General features: G+C 38.1%; 2 protein-coding genes across 2 annotated transcripts in view; one reads left to right on the plus strand and one right to left on the minus strand.

The window, feature by feature from the left end:
- Positions 1-24,138, minus strand: part of LOC127439250 (centromere protein P-like) — a 211,343-nt gene that overhangs the window by 148,095 nt on the left and 39,110 nt on the right. The window lies entirely within an intron of this gene.
- Positions 1-24,138, plus strand: part of LOC127439241 (stabilin-1-like) — a 56,437-nt gene that overhangs the window by 21,748 nt on the left and 10,551 nt on the right. Inside the window, exons 26-54 of the mRNA XM_051695421.1 lie at positions 2,357-2,452; positions 2,663-2,758; positions 3,601-3,648; positions 3,977-4,104; positions 4,190-4,298; positions 4,388-4,465; positions 6,121-6,222; positions 6,339-6,443; positions 6,535-6,669; positions 7,031-7,159; positions 7,256-7,309; positions 7,437-7,550; positions 9,145-9,340; positions 9,638-9,733; positions 9,836-9,881; positions 16,077-16,147; positions 16,858-16,983; positions 17,284-17,357; positions 17,482-17,553; positions 17,650-17,769; positions 17,876-17,923; positions 18,053-18,133; positions 18,522-18,668; positions 20,948-21,082; positions 21,471-21,530; positions 21,782-21,958; positions 22,437-22,523; positions 23,241-23,387; positions 24,038-24,094. Coding sequence (XP_051551381.1) covers positions 2,357-2,452; positions 2,663-2,758; positions 3,601-3,648; positions 3,977-4,104; positions 4,190-4,298; positions 4,388-4,465; positions 6,121-6,222; positions 6,339-6,443; positions 6,535-6,669; positions 7,031-7,159; positions 7,256-7,309; positions 7,437-7,550; positions 9,145-9,340; positions 9,638-9,733; positions 9,836-9,881; positions 16,077-16,147; positions 16,858-16,983; positions 17,284-17,357; positions 17,482-17,553; positions 17,650-17,769; positions 17,876-17,923; positions 18,053-18,133; positions 18,522-18,668; positions 20,948-21,082; positions 21,471-21,530; positions 21,782-21,958; positions 22,437-22,523; positions 23,241-23,387; positions 24,038-24,094 — 2,934 coding nt within the window. The remainder of the gene's footprint in view (positions 1-2,356; positions 2,453-2,662; positions 2,759-3,600; positions 3,649-3,976; positions 4,105-4,189; positions 4,299-4,387; positions 4,466-6,120; positions 6,223-6,338; positions 6,444-6,534; positions 6,670-7,030; positions 7,160-7,255; positions 7,310-7,436; positions 7,551-9,144; positions 9,341-9,637; positions 9,734-9,835; positions 9,882-16,076; positions 16,148-16,857; positions 16,984-17,283; positions 17,358-17,481; positions 17,554-17,649; positions 17,770-17,875; positions 17,924-18,052; positions 18,134-18,521; positions 18,669-20,947; positions 21,083-21,470; positions 21,531-21,781; positions 21,959-22,436; positions 22,524-23,240; positions 23,388-24,037; positions 24,095-24,138) is intronic.

Here is a 24,138-nt window from a genome sequence, read left to right on the forward strand (position 1 = left end):
ATCCTGAGCGTGCTGAGTGACTCCAACCAGGTCTCCTAAGCAACCAAATTGGCCCGGTTGCATGGTCGCTATTATGTGTGGTTCTCGCTCTCGGTGGGGCTTGTGGTGATTTGTGCGTGGATGCCGCGGAGAACAGTGAGGGCCTCCACACGCGCTACGTCTCCACGGTAACGCGCTCAACCAGTGGCGGGAAATGCATTTAAAGTCTAGGCCTTCAGTGTGATTCATGCCATTAAGAAAACACAGTTTCACAATGAATAAGACACCCTATGCCTTTGGGCATCATACATTATGTCGCAGCTAACTAATAATACCAATTTAATTTTAAAAACACATCCACACATGAAAGCCAGAACTTGAAATGACACTTAATGCTCAAGCAAGCCTAATCTTAACTGCAGCATGACTGTTTTGTGAAATGAACGTCTCCTGAACAGACATTCAAAAATCCAAATTTTTCACATGAATCTACCAAGGAGGTCTATAATACGTGGAAAAATCTATCTAATAATATTTGCGATTTAAATGTTGCTTGCAATAAATTTCGTTTCATCAGGGTACACGGTTATGCTGCGTTCCATTCAAGTTGGATGTGGGATATTCCTACGTGATATCTTCAACCATAAATGCATTCCATTTCCCGATATTCGGAAGATGACGTCTAAGGAAACAAAACTGCAATGCTCCCGTTAGCTTAGCAGGGGTTTGACTCTCATTAGAGATGTCTCCTAGCAACCCAACTGATAAACAATGCTGCAGCGCTAGCATTTGTGCTTCAGGTGTACGATTGTCAAAAGAGATTATAATGTTTTATACACCTGTTTCTGCAGGCGTTTGTTAAACAAGCTTTAATATCATGTAATGTGGAAACGAACTCATTTATCGATATTATTTAATAAAGTGAATGTTTATCACTTACTTTGTATATCTCCCTGAGTGTCGACATGTTTGTGTGACATCATGCCCCTGAATCTCGGCGAAAACGGAGTTGAGAATTTCTGCACGAGTCTACAAGTTGTAATTCTGACTTCAAGATGCATTCCTTTGCACTTTTTCTAGTAGGAAGTTGGAAAATCCGACTTTCCAAGTTGAATGGAACGCAGCACTACTTTTCAAAACTTGATCCGACACTGAATTCTTAAGCAGCCTAATTTACACTTAGAAAACTCCTGATGTTGCTATAACAATGCAAAAAGCACTTACCAATTTACTTGAAGTGAAAATCAGTCCTCCTTTCCTGTTAAATAAATTAAGCAATCACATGGTCATGCAGAACATCTCAGGTTTATAAATCCATAAGGATCTCTTTCTCAACGGCAATACCAACAGTGACAGACGACTCGTCAGACAGCTTGATCTTACACATTTCGCTCTTCAATTATGTACATCACTGAAAGCGTGATTGCGTCACTCAACGCCAGCTAGAAGGCCTCGACCGGGACATATCCTAAAGATCACACCCACCAAGAACAAATAAATCAATCTGATTGGCTGATGAATCTGACAATCTGACTTCAGTTGCCCATTCACTTGCACTGTTGAGGGATTCTGTGGAAATTCTGAAGGCCTGACAGGGTGAAGCTCAAACTCACATGCTGCTTCGGATTTGGGCATGCGATTTGTGAAACAGTTTTCACACTTTGCTTGTAAGCAAAGGAATACATTTTGACTGGATAAACTTTTCGTTTTTCTCTATTTGTTTGTAGATTAATTAAGAGTGGAAATCGATTAAAAATACATAGGCAAAAAGGTGATTGAGAAAAATATTTATTTATTTGGCATGTTAGGCCAGCAGAGAAGGCTTTGCTGGCCCTGAGAATTCGCCACTGCACTCAACAAACCACATGATAAGATACGCGGATTGACGGTCTCAGACGCGGAGGCAACTGAGATTCGTCTTCCGCCACCCGGATTGAGGCGAGTCACTACACCACCACGAGGACTTAGAGCGCACTGGGAATTGGGCATTCCAAATTGGGGAGAAAAGGGGAGGAAAAAATAAAATAAAATAAAAAGATTGGCTGTGAGAAAATATGAAATCAAATAATAAAGTGGTTTATGCCTAAAACAAGTACCAGTACAAAAATAAGCCAGTGCAACAACAACTAATTAAAAAACTAATACATTAGTGTAAACAAAAATACACTAATATTAATAGTCTTAATACAGTGCAAATATATCATGATATAAATCAGGTAAATATTTTGTTGTACTTCATTAACTCTAGAATGGATCCTCATTTAATTATTCAGATTTGTGGAGCAGATCTGACTATAAACTGAGATTGCTTGCATTTAGCCACTAGCCATTGCTAAACCCAGCAGCTGAGTTTTGTTTAACTAATTTTTTTTTTTAGAATGAATGTAGCTGCAAGAAAGGCTTCATGGGAGACGGCGTTGTCTGTAAAATTGTCAACCCCTGTCTGACAAATAAAGGAGGCTGCCATTCTCTGGTGTGTATTCCCGTGAACACAGATTTAACTGTTAATATATCTGCCCAGTCACATTTATCTATCAAACTCTCAAAATATATCATGTCTGGAAAACATAACCTGTCATAATGCAGATGCTTGTGTGATTCTGTTGAAAGTAACACTACATTATGCTTGCAAGAACTAGCATGCTGTGTGAGTGGCTTAACGTTTTTTTATTATGTTTTTTAGGCAACGTGTAATCTGAAAAAGGACGGAACGCATGACTGTACGTGCCCAAGTGAATACGAAGGCGACGGAATGAAGTGCTACGGAAACGTACTTGTGGTAATATGGCGCATGAGCGATCCTTTCAATTCAGGGTTATAAATCATCTGTCAGCCATGTTTATTTTAAAATATTTGTACCCTTAAAGGAATATTCCGGGTTCAATACAGGTTAAGCTCAGTCGACAGCATTTGTGGCATAATATTGATTACCACAAATGTTTATTTTGGCTCGTCCCTCCTTTTCTTTAAAAAAAAAAAAGTTTCAGTGAGACCCTTACAATGGAAGTGAATGGGGGCCAATTTTTTACGTTCAGATACTCACTGTTTCAAAAGTATAGACACAAGACAAAGGATATGCATGTAAAAATTATTTTAGTGTGATAAAATCACTTACTAACCTTTTCTGTGTAAAGTTATAGCCAATTTTACAACTTCATTGCCATGATGATGTAATGTCAACAAACCCTTAAATGACTGTATGTAATACTGACTGTAATGTAATGACTGTAAAATGACTATTTAAACAACTTTACAGCTCAAATAATAGACGAGTTTTATCAGAAGAATTAATGTAAGTGCATTTATAAAATTATAAGCTTCACATTTCTGTTTAAACCCTCCAAAAAAGTGGCCCAATTAACTTCCATTGTAAGTGTCTCACTGTAACCTCGATTTTTGCCACAAATGCTGTCGATTGAGCTGAACTTGTATTGAACCCGGAACATTCCATTAATCAAATGGAAATAAAAGATATTTCACATCAAAGTAAACATGAAATCAAAATGGACCTGACTGATACTTGATTTGCGCATATTAGTCTAACGGAATTGTTTTTTTTTTGCTCCTCTACTAAATTGCTCCACCTCCACCATGATCATATTTTCATACTTTTATTTACAGGAGCTAGATGGAAACTCGGAATTTTACAATTTTAATCGCTTTCTTCAAGTAAGTACAAGTGAGAATATATCGATTTAAATATATTTGATGTTAGCATGTTGCTAAGCTATCATTACAATACTCTGATAAGCATAAAAATACATAGCACACAAATACTGGTTTAAAATAGGAAAATTTTAATTACATTTAATTATATTTGGAATAGCCTTAAATGCTGCCTTAAAATGCTGCCTATGTAGGTAGCTCACTAGCTTTTGTAGCAATATTATTACATCAGAGAATAAATGTTAAATTATAAATGCCACAAAATGCCATTAATTATAACTTATCATAAAAGCGTTCTGTGCATATTTTCTAATATTGTTTTTCTCTGCAGAGGCACATGGTCATTGACAGTAACAGTAAAGTGACGGCTTTAGTTCCATCTAAAAGTGCTTTCAGAAACCTCAGCGATTCAGAAGAGTCGTTTTGGTTCGATTATTACAGGCTGCCTCACCTTCTGCAGTAAGTGTTTGAGTTGAGATCAAGAACTGAATTATGAGGTTTGCGACATGAGATCATCATTTTCTGTGTTTGCGATTTCCTGTAGAGTTCATTTTCTAGATGGGATCTACACCTCTGAAGACTTGAAGAAGCAAGTCGGTAAAACAGTTCAAACCATTGGCAAGACTAAATGGGAGATCCAAAGCAAAGGCAGGGTAACTATCACACAAACCCCACCCCTTTTTAATTACAGCCTTAAACAACATCTGTGATGGTTACACATGTGGGACCTGTTTTCCCCTAGGAGCTCATGATCAGCAATGCAACGATTATTGTTCCAGACCTAAAGGCAATCAATGGATGCATTCACATCATTGACATGGTAATAATTGGAACTTTGCAAAAATTAAATCTGTGATTCTTTGTTCTGCTGAGGCAAACATCACTATATGCATCCTCATTGTTAGGTTAAGTGATTTGGACAAACTAAGCATTAAACTCTGGTGCATAACGTGACCCACAATGCTTGCGCTGCAATAGCTACATGCTATAATATAAACCAATCAGTATACCTTAGCAACTGTATAGCAACATCCTATAAAGCAATCAGAACACCTTAGCAACCGCATAGCAACATCCTATAAACCAATCAGCACACCTTAGCAACTGCATAGCAACATGCTATCCACCTATTTCCTGAAAGCGTAAGTGTTCCACAAAGCTTGTTTCCAGTCTCCAGTGTTTTTACTCGCATCTGCGTATGTTTTTAGTGAATAATGTGATGTTTCGCAACTTTAATTTGTAGAACTTGCCAAATAAAAAAAAAACATGTGGCTCCATTGTGCCGGTACTTTACAGAATCACAATGGTTTTGACAGTGACTCACCTGTCTTTGGTTTAAAGACTGGGTAGATCACATAAAGTGATAGTCTGAGGTTAGTTACATTGATATCATTAACTACACTGAGTTGTTGTAACAGCCAACAACTGCTCAAGTTGAGACTGAACTTATTTTTACTCCAACTAGCGCTTAAAATGGTTGTTGTTCTCCGCCTGAATCACTTGTTTTAGTAGTTTTTTAATTTCTTCTTACGGAACAAGAAAACAGTCCTGTGGCAATCATCATGGCGCCACCCAGTGGTTAGTCAGGTAAACTGTGGTTAGCTTTTTGCCATAGTATAAACCAATCAGAACACCTCAGTAACTGCATAGCAACATGTTATAAACCAATCAGAACACATTAGCAACCACATAACAACATGCTATAAACCAGTCAGAACACTTTAGCAGCATCATGCTATAAATCAATCAGTACACCTTAGCAACCGCTTAGCAACATGCTATTAACTAATCAGAACACCTTAGCAACCGCTTAGCAACACCTTAGCTATGGAATAGCATCATGCAAAAAAAAACTTCCGAACGGGCAAGAACCACTCACATTTTCTTCACAAAATGTCAAAATATAGTTTGGTTTCGCTGCAGTTTGCTTCAAAAATACTTTTTTAACCGTGTTGTTTATTCTAAAAGTGTGAGACCCTGTTTCGACCCTTTTCACATTTCCAGCGGAAACACGAAATGCTAAGGTAAACCATAGCTAGGTAAGTTTATGTAGTGTGGAATGGGAGACCGCAGTAAATATAATTTTTTTGTGTTCCCATTTTCTACAGCTGCAAAAGAAAAAATCCACTATTGCATTTCCAACGACTTTCCAAAAGCGGAAAAAAGTGGGAAAGAGAAAAGGATTACGACAGTTGCAGCAGTGATGACTTTAATATAGAATAATGTTATAAAGTTAAACTAAATTAAAAAAAACATTTGAAATTGTAAAAAAGTTTGCAGGATTTACGTTGCTTAATGAGGTGAAAAGGGTCCATTGTAGATATCCTTAGTTAGCATGCATTCAATTGGAACCACAATGGAAACTCTAAATACATATTTATCAGCATTTTTATTAACTTTTATAAGATCTAAATAATAGTTGCAATGTGTTTTATTAACTTGAGCAAAATTAAAATAAAATAAACATTTTCTCAGGTTCTTCGACCGCCACTATCTGATTTCCCGCCACCTCCCCCCGGTCTGATGGAAGTCCTGAACAACACGCCAACATTCAGCCTCTTCAGGGAGGCGGCACTGGTGTGTTAAAGCACTCACTTAGCACTCCTAATACAGTTGGTGCATTATGAATAATATGTGGAAATATGATTCATGCTTGCACGTAAACTAAACTAACTGTGTACTGTTTTTTTTAGCTCTACAACTTGGCAGACAGTATCCCAACTAGAGATTACACCATTTTTGTCCCGTATGACAGTGCCATAAAGGAGTATCTGAATAAAACAAACTCTACACAACTGGTCAGTTCAGTTTTGAAGTCTTCTTGACGTTGCCACTTTACATGTGTCCTACTTGAATAAGTCAGTGAATAAATTGTCTCTCTTCCAACAGCCCAAAGACATTGTGAGATATCACATTATTTTAAGCGAGCAGCTCTTTCCCGAGCACTTGGGCGATGGACTCTTCAGAAACACCTTTTTAGGAAAGGGCACTCAAATCATGTTTTATGTGGACAGTGAAAATCAGGTACTAAAGACTGACAATAACAGGCAGTGCACCAAAATGTATTTGAACATTAAAGGCACATTTTAAAAATGTACAAATGTCACAAATTGCTTTAGATAACAAATGATGATGTAGATAACAATATATAGCAAACTATGAATAAATGATAAAACAATAGGTATGTAGTTAAAAATGAGCAGTATTTGAGCAGTCATGCAGCATTTGAGTACAGGTGCCAGTTGCTTTGAAATTGTTTTATCTAATGCAATGAAATTCATGAGCTGTACTGCATAAAGCATAAAGACTGTACTGTATATTCTTTGCAATGTTTAGATGGAAAATTATGGTGGTCCATTCATGACTAACTCTTTCTTAATACTAGACTATGGCCAATGGCGTTCCCATTAACGGAAGTTTTATTGAGACAAGGCGTGGCATCATCTTTGGCATCCCACGTGTCTTAGATATCCACAAGAACCACTGCAGTAAAAATGTGATTTTAAAGTCCTCTGTAAGTTTTACAATCAATCATTTTAGCTAGTTTAAAGAATAGTTCACCCAAAATAGAAAATGTAAAGAAACATTTTCTGTCTTTTGTTCTTCACAGGGTCGATGTGGGGATTGTAGTGCTGCACCTAAATGCCTCCCTAACGCTAAACCCGTAAGATCAAATAGAGTCATTTGACCACAATCTTAGAAGCCTATTTGTTCCAATTGGATGTTTCTTGCCAGAAGTGTTCTATTTGCATTGCAATAGAAATAATTAACTCGTCTTCTCATCTCTTAAGATGCAGTCAAAGTTCCCTCCAAATATGAAGTCAAATTGTATATACAGGACAAGAGTTGGAAAAAAGAAAAAGAATGTGCCGGGCTGTTATGTGGACTGTTTGAAAACAACAGAGGTATTTATTAGAGCTGTAATTTTCAAGTTTCTAAGGCCTGAAACAAACTCTACACACGTATGTAAACATAAAGTTCCAATGCCAAAAATTGCCAATTTTACACTTAAGACCACCTCCATACAAAGAGTTTACGCTTTGTCAGAGAACACTGTGGTTCCATTGATTTCAATACAGCCTAAATGCGTCCACCCACTTTTCAGCCATCTGGGTATTTTTCTAAAGGCTTTTTTAAAATAAAATCCTTCATCAAAGATGGAAAAATATAAAACTATTGATGTAAAGTTGTTGATTATAAGTATTGAATCAGTATTTTTACAGTATATTGCATAATATTCAGATACACACAAATGTATAAATAGTTTGAGAGTGTAGGAAGACCGACTTGATTGTGCCATTCACAGTGCGTTATGAAAGTGCGGTCGCTACAGATTTTGTTTGGGGCACTCTTTTCACCGCTATTTTAAGACTGGTGGATTGTTTCTCTTCAGGATTATAAGTAGTGTAGTTCTTCACCAGTAATTCTGCTATTTACCACGATTTCCGAAAAACGAAGCTGAAATAACATGAACTGATGGCTTCAACAGGAGAATATACCATCGATTAACAACCTCTGAGCTCACGGTATGTCTGTCTTTAAAGGTTAATAAGTTAAGAGTTCAAAATGAATGGAATCAGACTGTTGCATTCTATGTGGATGGAGCGTCGCAAGGATGTTGAAGAAAAACACAAGGGTTTGCGAAAGTGATACTCTGATGTTGACCGATGAGAATTTCAGAGCAGCGGGTTTTAGTTCAGAAAACCAATCTGCTGTATTCCCGCTTCATTTTGCAATTACCGGGTTCTTTTCACACACTCAAAGCAAACCGTATATTATCTATGTGTCAAATGCTCTGTCAGAGCTTTCTTTAGTGTGTAGGCAACATAACGTGCATTCTTGCGTTACTGTGGCGGTAACAAACCTCAGTACTCAAGGGTGCGATAGAGGTGTTGAAGCCAAAGTATACTTAAGCTATCCGTGTACCGCTACGTCTCACACACAGTGCACGTGACCATAAATTTTGTATCGATAAGAGTAGCAGAAAGCAGTCATAGTGCGCATGTGTCGAACGCTGGTCAATAGAGTGTATTTTGAAAGGCTGAGGGCTTGATTGTGTGCGAGATGGAACAGCACATGGAAAAACAAATGATTGATGACATGTTGATGGTTTACAAAACTTGCTTAACAAGATTCTCTTTAAACTGTTACTTTGCCGTGACAGTAGTTGACCTGAAAGCGAAAATTGAACGCAGAAGAAGAGATCTATAGTGCCTCTTGTGGAAATGTTGAGAATACATCATATACTTGCATTGCAATATGAATTCCACTCTCACACATTTTGCAAGACACATTAAATTAAGCTTGCATCATGCTATCAAGTGTCCATGTTCACGTACTTGCATAGTTTTAGCTAATTTTTTACAACTTTTCAGAGTAAATCAACCTAGAAATGGCTTCTTATAGTTATCTAGGCATATTAAATTGGGAAAGGAGAAAGAATTTTAACTTCAAAATTACACAATACTCCTTTATCTGGATCACCATGTCCATTTGCAGGACCACTCCTGCTGTCCAGGATACTTTGGGCTTGATTGCTTCAAATGTCCTGGGACTGTGGATAACTGGTGCTCCAACAACGGCCAATGCCAGGATGGTCTGCATGGCAGTGGGGAATGTTTATGTAATGAGGGTTTCCATGGAACTGCCTGTGAGATGTGTGAACCAGGCAGATACGGGAAAGACTGCAAGTCAGGTAACTCTAGAGTGCACCTTTTTCAGTTTTCCTCAACATCTGAACATCTACAGAAAAGGTCCTTTGGTCAAATACTTACACTAAGAATGTTCTGAATGGAATGGAATATTTGCTTACTACTTAAGGATCAGTCACATTAAACATTGCATTGCATGATGAACTTAGTAATTGAAAGTAGTAATTGTACAGTTTTTCTTTGGAGATTCTCTTGGTGTTGTTTAAACTTATAGCATCGTAGAACTAACCTTTTGTAGCACAACGTGTTATACAATGTTTTTTGTCATTGTTGTTTGGCAGAATGTCACTGTGATCATGGCATGTGCTTGGATGGTATGGAGGGAAATGGGCAGTGCATTTGTTTCAAAGGTTGGAAGGGAGTGAATTGTTCTGTTGGTCAGTATTAAAGTCAAACTGCAACATTCTATGTCACATAACATATTTCTCACTATGCTGATCCCTCCATTGATCTGACGTTATAAACTTTTGTTTTTACAGCGGTAGTTAACGATGCCTGTGGTGGAATCTGTGATGTGAAAGCCAAGTAAGTATGGAAAATATATATGTCGGGAGTAACGTTTAGTCAGCCAGTCAGTATCGCAAAATAAACCCCGACAGGATGATCAGGATAGGTCTTGTATCACCCTGAAGGAGTTTATTTTGCAATAATACCCAGCTGACAGACAAAGGCCAAGTATGTAGTTCAGACTTGACACCCTGGCAAATGTAGCAAAACTTTATGTGAAATGTCACAAAAACCAACCAGATCCTCATTACACAACTACATGAGGATGAAGCGCGTCAAATATATTCTGTGGAGGTGCTTACTGTCGCATGGCCAAGTGCGTGTTAGTTTAGTTTCCTTGGATCTTAAAAATTCATGGAATAACAGCAACATCATAACCACGCACTGCAAGACTGCAAAAAACTTATTAAAAATGCATACCTTGTTGACGTGTTAATGCATTATAATAAGACCATCAAACGAATGCAGGGCTCTGCCAGTAGAAATGTGTTAACAGCAAGAAATTTTATCTAAGTATCTCGGTTATGCAAAATCCTGTCGCATGGCAAAGAATGCGCATTCCAAAAAATCATATTGTATTTATCATATTATTTTGATTATTTGCTATACATTTGTGTTATTTTTGCATTTCTCACGACCTTGGATGATAGCCCTTCCTTTCTCTCACACATACATGCGACCAAACACAGCAATAGATGAGATATGATACATAAGCCCCACTTCATTTAGTTACTGATGCTTTCAAGTTTTCCTGTCGGCATCTGTTTTGCCAGGAATCAAAGAGAAGCGATCAAACAAGTAAATTACCTCATCAATTATTATATAACACATTTGTCAACTGTTATGTCTATATTTAGATTTAGTCAGCAGTCAGCCACTTCAGACCCTTTGTTGTTGAAGGGGTGATCAGTTAATGCACTGCGCACCACTAATATATATATATATATATATATATATATATATATGTATGTATGTACAGTTGAAGTCAGGAGTTTACATACACCTTAGCCAAATACATTTAAACTCAGATTTCACAATTCCTGACATTTAATCGTAGAAAGCATTACCTGTCTTAGGTCAGTTTGGATCACTACTTTATTTTAAGAATGTGAAATATCAGAATAAAAGGAGAGAATTATTTATTTCAGCTTTTATTTCTTTCATCACATTCCCAGTGGGTCAGAAGTTTACATACACTTTATAAATATTTGGAAGCATTGCCTTTAAATTGTTTAAGTTGGGTCAAACGTTTTGGGTAGCCTTCCACAAGCTTCTCACAATAAGTTGCTGGAATTTTGGCCCATTCTTCCAGACAGAACTGGTGTAACTGAGTCAGGTTTGTAGGCCTCCTTGCTCGCACACACTTTTCAGTTCAGCCCACAAATTGTCTATCGGATTGAGGTCAGGGCTTTGTGATGGCCACTCCAATACCTTGACTTTGTTGTCCTTAAGCTGTTTTGCCACAACTTTGGAGGTATGCTTGGGGTCATTGTCCATATGGAAGACCCATTTTTGTCCAAGCTTTAACTTCAATATATCCACATAAATTTCCTTCCTCACTATGCCATCTATTTTGCGAAGTGCACCAGTCCCTCCAGCAGCAAAGCACCCCCACAACATGATGCTGCCACCCCCATGCTTCACTGTTGGGATGGTGTTCTTCGGCTTGCAAGCCTCACCCTTTTTCCTCCAAACATAACGATGGTCATTATGGCCAAACAGTTCAATTTTTGCTTCATTAGACCAGAGGACATTTCTCCAGAAAGTAAGATCTTTGTCCCCATGTGCGCTTGCAAACTGTAGTCTGGCTTTTTTATGGTGGTTTTGGAGCAGTGGCTTCTTCCTTGCTGAGCAGCCTTTCAGGCTATGTTGCTATAGGACTCGTTTTACTGTGGATATAGATACTTGTCTACCGGTTTCCTCCAGCATCTTCACAAGGTCCTTTGCTGTTGTTCTGGGATTGATTTGCACTTTTCACACCAAACTACGTTCATCTCTAGGAGACAGAATGTGTCTCCTTCCTGAGCAGTATGATGGCTGCGTGGTCCCATGGTGTTTATACTTGCGTACTATTGTATATACAGTTGAACGTGGTACCTTCAGGCATTTGGAAATTGCTCCCAAGGATGAACCAGACTTGTGAAGGTCTTGGCTGATTTTTTTTTTATTTTCCCATGATGTCAAGCAAAGAGGCACTGAGTTTGAAGGTAGGCCTTAAAATACATCCACATCCATCAGAATCTAATTGGCTAATTGCCTAAATGCTTGACATAATTTTCTGGAATTTTCCAGCTGCTTAAAGGCACAGTTAACTTAGTGTATGTAAACTACTGAGCCACTGGAATTGTGATATAGTCAATTAAAAGTGAAACAGTCTGTCTGTAAAAAATTGTTGGAAAAATTACTCATATCATGCACAAAGTAGATGTCCTATATGACTTGCCAAAACTATAGTTTGCTAATATTAAATCTGTAGAGTGGTTAAAAAATGAGTTTTAATGACTTCAACCTAAGTGTATGTAAACGTCTGACTTCAACTGTATGTATGTATATGTGTGTGTGTGTGTGTGTGTATATATATATATATATATATATATATATATGTATGTATGTATAGATGATCAGAATCAGCTTTATTGCCAAGTATGCTTACACATACAAGGAATTTGTCTTGGTGACAGGAGCTTCCAGTGTACAACAATACAAAAACAATACAAAAACAGCAGCAAGACATAGATAATAAGAAAAAAGAAAAAAGAAAATGAATTATACACATACGTACAGACAGACACACATACATACATACATATGTTTTGAAATTGGGGCAACCAATAATCTTCTCAGCAGTCCGAACTGTCCTTTGTAGTCTTCTGATGTCTGATTTCATAGCTGAACCAAACCACACTGTTACTGAAGTGTAGAGGACAGACTCAATGACTGCTGAGTAGAACTGTATTAGTAGCACCTGTGGCAGGTTGAATTTACTCAACCTCTGCTGGGCCTTTTTCACAATGGAGTCAATGTGGGTCTCCCACTTAAGGTCCTGTGAGATGGTAGTGCCCAGGAACCTGAATGACTCCACTGCTGCCACAGTGCTGTTTAGAATGGTGAGGGGGGTCAGTGTTGGGGTGTTTCTCCTAAAGTCCACAATCATCTCCACCGTTTTGAGCATGTTCAGCTCAAGGTTGTTTTTACTGCACCAGACAGCCAGCTGTTCAACCTCCCTTCTGTATGAAGACTCATCGTTATCTCGGATGAGGCCGATGACAGTGGTGTTGTCTGCAAACTTCAGGAGCTTGACAGAGGGGTCCTTGGCGATGCAGTCATTGGTGTAGAGGGAGAAGAGTAGTGGGGAGAGCACACATCCCTGGGGGGCACCAGTGCTGATTGTTCAGGTGCTGGAAGTGAGTTTCCCCTGTCTCACAAGCTGCTGCCTGTCCGTCAGAAAGCTGGTAATATACTGACAGATAGACATGGGAACAGAGAGTTGGTGTAATTTATTCTGGAGTATAGCTGGGATGATGGTGTTGAAAGCTGAACTGAAGTCCACAGAAAGGATCCTTGCATATGTCCCTGGTCTGTCCAGATGTTGCATGATATGATGCAATCCTATGTTGACTGCATCATCCACAGACCTGTTTGCTCGATAAGCAAATTGAAGGGGATCTAGAAAGGGTCCAGTGATGTTCTTCAGGTGTGCCAACACCAGTCTCTCAAATGATTTCATGAACACAGACGTCAGGGCGACAGGTCTGTAGTCATTAAGTCCTGTGATTTTTGGTTTCTTTGGGACAGGAATAATGATTGAGCATTTGAAGCAGCATGGGACTTCACACTGCTCCAGTGATCTATTGAAGATCTGTGTGAAGATGGGGGCCAGCTGGTTTGCACAAGATCGAAGACACGCTGGTGAGACGCCATCTGTGCCTGAAGCCTTCCTCGTCTTTTGTTTCTGAAAGACGCGGCTCACATCATCTTCACAGATCTTAAGTGCAGGTTGAGTAGCAGGAGGGGGAAGGAGGGGGGTTGCAGGAGGTGTTGGTGTTTGTGTGAAGTGAAGGTCAGAGTGGGTGTGGGGTATGAGATTAGGCCTTTCAAATCTGCAGTAGAACACATTCAGGTCATCAGCCAGTTGTTGGTTCCCTACAGGGTTGGGGGTAGGAGTCCTGTAATTTGTGAGTTGTTTCATGCCACTCCACACTGATGCAGGGCCATTAGCTGAAAACTTGTTTTTCAGCTTCTCAGAGTATCTTCTTTTAGCCACTCTGATTTCCCTGTTCAGTGTGTTCCTGGCCTGATTGTACAAGACTTTATCCCCACCCCTGTAAGCATCCTCTTTGGCCTAACGAAGCTGCCTGAGCTCTGCTGTAAACCACGGTTTGTCATTGTTGAACTTTAAATAGGTCCTTATAGGAATGCACATATCCTCACAGAAACTGATATATGATGTAACAGTATCTGTGAGCTCGTCCAGGTCAGTGGTTACAGCCTCAAAAACACTCCAATCCGTGCAATCGATGCAGGCTTGTAGTTCCCACTCTGCTTCATTGGTCCATCTCTTTACAGTCCTTACTACTGGCTTGGTTGATTTTAATTTCTGCCTGTAGGTTGGAAGAAGATGAACCAGACAGTGATCAGAGAGTCCCAAAGCTGCTCTAGGGACAGAGCGATATGCATCCTTTATTGTTATGTAACAATGATCCAGTATGTTCCTGTCTCTGGTGGGGCATGTGATGTGCTGTTTGTATTTGGGCAGTTCACATGTGAGATTTTCTTTGTTAAAATCCCCAAGAATAATAATAACTGAGTCCGGGTATTGTTGTTCCGTGTCTGTGATTTGATCAGTCAGCTGTTGCAGCGCCGTATTCAAACACGCATTTGGTGTGATATACACACTCACCAGAATAAACGAGGAAAACTCCTGCGGCGAGTAGAAAGGCTTACAGTTAATAAAGAGCGTTTCCAAATTAGGACAGCACATCCACTTTAACGTTGTTACATCTGTACACCAACTTTCATTGATGTAAAAGCATGTTCCACAGCCTCTCGTTTTCCCCGTTAACTCCGCGATGCGATCTGCTCTGAACAGCTGGAAGCCCGGCAGATGTAACGTGCTGTCTGGAATGGCTTCACTCAGCCAGGTTTCTGTGAAGCACAAGGCAGCAGAGGTTGAAAAGTCCTTGTTTGTGCGGGTGAGGAGATGTAGTTCGTCTGTTTTGTTAGGAAGAGAGTGGAGATTCGCTAAGTGAATACTCGGCAGCGCTGTTCGAAATCCGTGCCGACGGAGTTTGACCAGTGCACCGGCTCGTCTCCCTCGCCTGCGTCTCTTGAACAACAGAGCCGCGCCTCCAACTAAAATGTCTAGCAAAATGTCTGAATATTCGAAAACCAGGAAAAGTTTGTCTGGTACATGCTGTCGAATGTTTAGCAGTTCGTCTCTGTTAAAACTGACTGGAAAAAGATTACTAAACACAGGACAAACAAACAAAAACAACAAAAGAACTGAGGAGCTCCACACTGAGGCAGCCATCCGCGGGGGTGGCTTCAAGGAAAAAAGTTTGGGAACCACTGGATTAGACAATACAAAAAGTGGCTGTAGAAGTCAATATATTGTTTGTTTTATTCACACATCATTGAACATAAGCCTACAGTCGACCTCAATCCATTTTGCAATTGAGTTCGGCAATCTGTCTTGTTCTCATGGGACATGTTCTTGCTTTCTATCTATGCTATTTTTAATTGTTTGTCTATGTACATATGTGTAAGATAGATGCTTTTGGAGTATCCCACTTATTTTCTGAGTCATAAACGCCTTGTTTTTAGGATGCTGTATCAAGTTAAAAGTAGTTAAAACCGCTTGAGGTATGTTGAGACATGCTGACTGCCCCATGCTGATGCGGCTCGTAAAAACACAAAGCTATATGAATTTCAAAGCTTGAATTGCTCCAATGGTAGAAGAATATACACTTTTTATAATGGAATTACGTATGGGTAAGGAGGCATGTTTTGAACACGTTATTTTTCATAGAATTAATCACACAAAATGTACTTGTTAAATCAACAGCCATAGATATATGTTACATATCGGTAATTTTGAAATAGTTACAGTGAGGCAATTGATAGAATGGATAGATTTGTCAACAGTGATGATTATAGTACAATAGCATAGCAGATGTTGTAGTACTTTTTTTAGTTCATTTTATTTTCTTCCAGTTGTATTTCGGGGACTCCTCCAACATGTTCCTGTACGGCAGGTTATGAAGGCAATGGAACGTTCTGCAAAGGTTTGTGTGTAGCTTAAGCTGTCTCTCAAATGACGCACTATACACTATGCACTCTGCCATCTAGTGTATGAATTTTCAAAGTGTAGTATGGTCTAAAATGAATCACTAATGTTTTTTATTACACAGAAGCATTTGCCGTTTTTTAGTTTTTTAGACGGAAGTGATGTCTCAAACACACAAGATGTGGTGCCGCTAGCTTTAGCATGTTAGCCAACCTCAGTCCAATGCATGTATCTCAACTGATGTACATACTGTATTCACACAGCGTGAAGTGTGGTACAGCATTCAGCTACCATTTTTAATGTGCTGTCTTCACAGAAGTTTTAGTAGTTGCCACATTCACCATTAATTACAACTGTTTTGTGAAACCAGCATCACGGCCAGGCAACCCCTTATGCTACATAGGGCAAGCTGTGACCATTGTGTGCATGGAGTGTCCAACATTTCACACTTCTTGTTTTTTTGGCTGAAAAAAAACAACAAAAACAGTGTATACAGTGAAACCCAGATGTTAAACAGTGATAAAACTGTTTACATGTTTACATCATCCGGATACTCGTAGTTAAGTTGCATTTTTCCGTGTGAACGCACTACTAAATGGGTACAATAGTGTAGAATTAGTGTAGAATGCAAATTGAGATGCAATTTAAATTTAACTTGTAGCTTTATGAAGATACTTGATCTTTAAATCAATGCTGCTACTCCCACAGAAATTGACCCATGTGCCACAAACAATGGAGGATGTTCAACATACGCAAACTGTACAAAAACTTTGCCTGGTGAAAGAAACTGCAAATGTATAAACGGCTACACGGGTGATGGTGTTGTGTGTCTTGGTAAGAGTGTTATTCACTTGCTGTGATATCTAAATAGGTGGCATAGAGCAATTTCAAATGACCTCTGAGTGCATATGTGCAGCATTTTATGTTGGTTTAGCAAAGAGTATCTTCATCTATACCTCTAGTGCTATGCTGTTGTTTTACAGTTGCATTTAGGCTATTTTTGGGGCCTTGATGTCTTTGATTTTAATTAAGTATAACATTGCATTTCCTTAAGGTGTGCCACAGGGTTCTTAATGGGGTTCAGTTTGCAGTTTTGCATCCTTTAAAAGCTGTGTAATTGCATGTTCTCTGCAGAAATCGATCCCTGTTTAGTGGGCAATGGTGGTTGTGACAGTAATGCTTTGTGCATGAAAACTGGGCCAAACAGGGTTTGTTTGTTTCACTTTTTTAATTGATATGTAACAACAAATGTGAAAGCATAATTTACCATTTGTTAATATGCTGCATTAAGATGTTTTTAAGGTGTTGAGTGTTATACTGTATGTATACCAGGTTGCGTGCACTTGCAAGCTTGGTTTTATTTCCCGTGGGCACAGCTGTCTGGCAGTTAATCCATGTCGAAAGGTAATACATTTAACAGACAGAATTATTTACTTAAATCCTCATCTGATGTAATTTTCAGATGTAAAAAAACATTGATTTTATTTTATGTCATTGAAGAAAAATGGAGGCTGCAGTCTTAATGCTGTTTGCAAATACCTCGGCGATGGGGAGCGCAATTGTACGTGTTATGTTGGCTACAAAGGCGACGGTTTTCAGTGCGCAGGGACTGTCAGTAGAGTCAGTATGATTTTTAGATAAATTTTAGGTACATTTTATTGAATGACAAATAATGAATGAAGACAAATCCTGCTTTTGATTATAATCATAATGTTGCTTGTCACAGGAACTTCTGCGCAAACCCGAGGCTGCATGGTTACGAAGAAATATTGGTGTAAGTGCAAATTTAAACTGTTTTTTAAATAGTTTTTTAAATTTTGCATTTTCTATTTTTATCCATTTGAAATATTTCACATATATTTTATATGACTACATGTGCTAATTACAAATATGTGTTTTACAGGTGTCAAAAGTCAGAGATTTATTTACTTCAGGGCCTTTCACTGTGTTTATTCCTCATGCCGATTACGTCGATAACGTCACGGTACACTGTAACACCCACACACAATTACATCACACAGAAAGATTTTACCAATTTTTTTTAGCCATTTCTTTCACTGAGAATAAAAAAGATGTAGATAAATGCCATTTGCAACCCATTTTACATCCGTAATCTCAAGTATTTAAAAAAAGTAGGGAGTTACTTGATTTTTATACACCTAGAACTGATTGGATCAGGAAAAATGGAGCCAGTGGGTTGGATGGGTGGGGTTGAAAATTAAGAGAGCTTCATGATGTCAGCAGAAAAGGAAATTTTTTTCAGAGGCTGAGCTAATTATTTTATTTTGATAATTTTATGAAGACAAATATCTTTGACTGGTCCACACTACCGGTACATGTTTTGTGTTATTAGTTTTTCTCTGTTTGCGCAGATTGAAACATGGGTAAATAAAAGCTATGCTCCAGAGCTGCTGAGGTACCACATTGTTGGTTGTGAAGAACTGCGTGAATCCGACCTGAAGTCCATTAAAGAGGTGGTCACCAGTAGCGGACATAAATTACGCTTCAGTGTCAGAGATGTGAGTCCTTTTCAAATACTCAAATGCAATTTTATACTTTTAAAAATTAGACATGTATTAGTGGCGTTTGCTAAGGCAAGCGTATTTATATTGATCATGCTTTGGGTTAGAGATTTCAATAAGAAAAATATGTTGTCTGAGCAAGTAGCATAACATGCACCATGGTAGCCGGACAACCTTTTCTTCATTCATGGACGTGATGTAAACATGCAAGGGTGAATGGCGGATGCTTGAAATTTTCCGCCAAATCGAACCAGACAGCTCTGAATGTAAAATCATTATGTTGGCTTGACAAAAAAACAAACTGTTATATTACAGACTTGGTTTAGGGTTTTCCAGAATCCATAAACCCAGACCAAAATTTCCAATTGTTACTCCTCCTAGAGTTTTCAAGCTACATCCACCAGGCTTGGCACAGACCTTCAGACTGTTCTGACTCGGGTTGCCATGGCTTTTCTAACTGATCGGACTTATGGTTTTGCTGTAACGGATGATCAAATAACGAAAAAATCCTATAGACCTACACTGACAGAATGGCCATGTTCAAATGGGCCACAGAATGTTCGTGATGTTCAAATGTAAACAGATGCACAACCTAAAATAATCTATCTATCTATCAATCTATCTATCTGTCTGTCTGTTTGTCTGTCTGTCATCTATCTATCTATCTATCTATCTATCTATACTGGCAGCCAAAAGTTTGGAATAATGTACAGATTTTGCTGTTTTGGAAGGAAATTGGTACTTTAATTCACCAAAGTGGCATTCAACTGATCACAAAGTATAGTCAGGACATTACTGATGTAAAAACAGCACCATCACTATTTGAAAAAAGTCATTTTTGATCAAATCTAGACAGCACCCATCACTCCAACACTTTATCCTTGAGTAATCATGCTAAATTGATCATTTGGTACTAGAAAATCACTTGTCATTATATCAAACACAGTTTAAAGCTATTTGGTTCGTTAAATGAAGCTTAACATTGTCTTTGTGTTTGTGTTTGAGTTGCCACAGTATGCAATAGACTGGCATGTCTTAAGGTCAATATTAGGTCAAAAATGGAAAAAAAGAAACAGCTTTCTCTAGAAACTCGTCAGTCAATCATTGTTTTGAGGAATGAAGGCTATACAATGCTTGAAATTGCCAAAAAATTGAAGATTTCATACAAAGGTGTACACTACAGTCTTCAAAGACAAAGGACAACTGACTCTAACAAGGACAGAAAGAGATGTGGAAGACCAGATGTACAACTAAACAAGAGGATAAGTACATCAGAGTCTCTAGTTTGAGAAATAGACGCCTCACATGTCCTCAGCTGACAGCTTCATTGAATTCTACCCGCTCAACACCAGTTTCATGTACAACAGTAAAGAGAAGACTCAGGAGTGTAGGCCTTATGGGAAGAATTGCACAGAAAAAGCCACTTTTGAAACAGAAAACAAAAAGAAAAGGTTAAGAGTGGGCAAAGAAACACAGACATTGGACAACAGATAATTGGAAAAGAGTGTTATGGATCTTAACCCCATTGAGCTTTTGTGGGATCAGCTAGACTGTAAGGTGCGTGAGAAGTGCCCGACAAGACAGTCACATCTATAGCAAGTGCTACAGGAAGTGTGGGGTGAAATGTCACCTGAGTATCTGGACAAACTGACAGCTAGAATGTCAAGGATCTGCAAAGCTGTCATTGCTGCACGTGGAGGATTTTTTTATGAGAACTCTTTGAAGTAGTAAATTTTTTTCAAATTGTAATAGTAATTTTTCATGTTATTAATGTCCTGACTATACACTGTGATCAGTTTAATGCCACTTTGGTGAATAAAAGTACCAATTTCTTTCCATAAGAGCAAAATATGCACATTATTCCAAAGTTCCGGTCGCCAGTGTATCTGTCTATCTGTCTTTCTATCTATCTATGAACACACCAATTTTTTTAACTGGTTCAATAATGGTATATTGTTTATTTCTTATGAAAAATTAAACGAGAAATCCTACTTAGTGTACTGTATATTTAAGATGATTTAAATTATCTAGTTTATTTATCTACAGATGTATGCATGGGTTAGTGACCAAAGTTGTCGGATTAATTTAAGGAATTTCATGCTAAATATGTTTCTCTCTAGCTTTAGCACTTGTTAGCAATAGCACCATAATTTAACCAGCATTTAACTAGCAAGTCTTACATTAAAATTTAGTCATTTAGAAGACATTTTAATCAAAAGTGAAGAGGCTTTAATCCAAAGTGAACCTTGAAACATTAGTTTTGTGTTGTCTTTCAGGGTGTTGTGTACATCAACGACAATACGAAGCTCATCACAAGTGATTACGAGTGTTCCAATGGAGTGATACATTTTATAGACAACATTCTTTTCCCGTACCAACTGACAGACCAGATGGCAGAGATAAACACCGATGTATGTACAACCAATGGCCAACAGATTTAAAGTTTAAATATATATATATATATATATATATATATATATATATATATATATATATATATATATATATTTTATTTTTGCACAATATATGACTGCATGCAGCATCACACAGAAGTTTCTCAATGACATTTTAGTTGGGTTATTAACAATTGATTGATCGCCATTTATTTGCGTAAATTTTTTAATTGATCAAGAACTGTAATTAAATATTTAAATGACCGTCTACCATCCTGATGATCTTATTGCAATGAGAAGAATACGTTAAGACCCTTACCATGTGTGGAGAATATTACTTGGTGCACTTTTAAATGACATATTGTAGTTTCATAATGTTAATTTCAACACTTTATTTATGTTGCAGTTGAATGTTACCGCAGCTGCTGAACAATATGGCTTCAAAATTTTTAGCAAGCTTCTACAGGTAATACGTTTTAATACATTTTTATTTGCACAGCCTTTTTCACAATACACATCTTTTGGGTTTCAAAGCAGCAATAATATTTAAGCTGTTTTGTCAAGTTGGCTCTATAAGTGTTGGGGTTTGAACTCATATCCTTCTGGTTACTAGTCCACATCCATTATTCTTGCAGATTATTCTTTTCAGTTTTACCAGGTTTCCAAAAATGTTCTAAAACTTCAAGCCTGTGTTTTCCTGTGTTCCAACGTAAACAGGATGCAGACATGATGCATGTGGTGCTACATCGGTCCTTCTACCCTTTCACCATGTTCTGGCCGACGGACGATGTTTTCAACAATCTCCCCGAGGAGAGGAAAACATGGCTGTACAGTGAAGACCATCGTGACAAACTACAAGCCTACCTCAAAGCTCACATAGTTCGCGACCAGAGGGTATGAGACTCTCAACAAATTATTATGATTATTCTTGTGGCATCAAAACGACGCCTTGATTATGTTTTAAAGGAATAGTAAAATTCTGTTATCATTTACTATCATGTCGCTCTTAACCTGTATGACTTTCTTCTGGCTGTCAAGCTTCAAAATGGACTAAAAAGCTCATTTAAATCTACTCGTTCACCATATTCTAAGTCTTCTGAAGCCATTCGATAGTTTTACGTATAGAACAGTCTGAAATTTAAGTCATTATTCACCAAAAATCATTCCCTCTGCCCTGGTTATGAAAACTCATAAAATATGGTGAATCAAAGCACGTTACGAAAGGTTTGGCATCAATGATACCAAATGTACTTGGTTCCTCTGAGTCTTGTTACCAAATAAAGTCAATAGAGCTTGGAACAACATGAAACTTGAAAGATGAAATGTATAGATTTAAATGTAGTGTTTTTATTTTTGCATATTCGGTTTACAGACTGTTGCTGTCGCTCTTCCTTCGGAGAAAAAAGTCGAAACATTGTTTGGAACTGAGCTCACCTTCAGCTGCAACAAAAATTTAATTGTGAGTTGTTGTTTTTTATTTCAATACCTTAATGATGTCAAATAGATGGGTAATTTTTTTTATTGGTAACTGTTAAAGGAATCTTTCGAGTTTTATACAAGTTCAGCTCAATTGACCACAAAAATTAATTTTGACATGTTCCTCCTTTTCTTCAAAAAATTAAAAAAAATTCAGGTTACAGTGAGGCACTTACAATGGAAGTGAATGAGGCCAATCCGTAAACGTTAAAATACTCACTGTTTCTAAAGTATAGCTACAAGAGGTAAACAGTATGCATAAAAACATGATTTTAGTCCGATAAAATCACTTACTAACCTTTTCAATGCACAGTTATATACAATTTTACAACTCCGTTTCCATGACGATGTAACGCGTTAACCTTAAAACGTCTGTAAAAACGACGATTTAAACAACTTTACATCTCAAATAATACATAAGTTTAACAGAAGAATTCATGTAAGTGCTTTATTCAAGTGCCCCGCCTCACTGGAACTTGCACATTTGCTTTTTTAAAGAAAATGAGGAACGAGTCGAAATTAATTTTTGTGGTAATCAACATTACGCAATAAATGCTGTCGATTGAGCTTAACTTGTGTTGAACCTGGAATTTTCCTAAATTGACATGTTGACAAACATTTCATAAATTGTAGTTTAACTTGTGTATAATCAAGATATTTGTGATTTTAAATTTGCTCACCACTCAGAACTGATTTTCAGGGCGACATATTAATTGGTGGAAATAATGCCAGAATCGTATCGCGAAACATGCTGTTTGATTCAGGAATCGCTCATGGTATCGACCAGCTTCTGGAGCCTCCGAGCATTGGTGCTCGCTGTGATGACTTCGCAAGCATAGAGATAAAGGTACAAAACTTTCTGATGTTCATTTGAGAAAAAGATAATGTTCATGTTGTCAAAGATATTATACACCGTTACAGAGGCGCAAATATTATATATGCAATGTATAGTATGCAATGCATAAGGGCGCCACACTGAGGGGGCGAAAACGTTCAAGATGGCCCTGGGCGCCAGTGTGGATATCGCATACATCCCTGTAAATGGGTAGTTGCAGCCCTGCACCGTTATACTGTATAACACCCACGTCCCGAATGACAAAAAAAGGACCAAATTTGGTTGATTTGGTTTGGATTGCGTTTGTAAAAATTTAGTTTGTTCTTATTTTTTGCTGTTCATACTATAAATAACTAAGTCATTTGAATCGGATATGCCAAAAATCTGATTTTGCTGCCTTCTGAACAAAGCCGTAGAGACATGGGGGTGTGTTCTGTTGACTTGGGCCATATGCATCCACCCAGAGCACCCTAGCACTTAGCAATTGCATAGCAATGCCCTGGCATGCACCACTCATATTTCTTATGTACATCACAATGTAAAAATCGTGTAATTTTTGCAATTGTTGCTAGTGGGGCAGAAATTAAAGTATGCACTTCACCTTTAAAGTGATTCAAAAATGAAATGCATTATAGCCATGCAATGTGTTTGTTTGTCAATAGGGACTTTGTGGTTCTTGCACTCAGCCGCCCCGATGTCCCCTTGGAGTAGAAGACACAGTGAGTACATCTAGTTATCGTTGATTAGTGGTTATATTTATAAG

Source organism: Myxocyprinus asiaticus, chromosome 50 (genome assembly GCF_019703515.2).
Source record: "Myxocyprinus asiaticus isolate MX2 ecotype Aquarium Trade chromosome 50, UBuf_Myxa_2, whole genome shotgun sequence".
Classification (NCBI taxonomy): Eukaryota; Metazoa; Chordata; class Actinopteri; order Cypriniformes; family Catostomidae; genus Myxocyprinus; species Myxocyprinus asiaticus.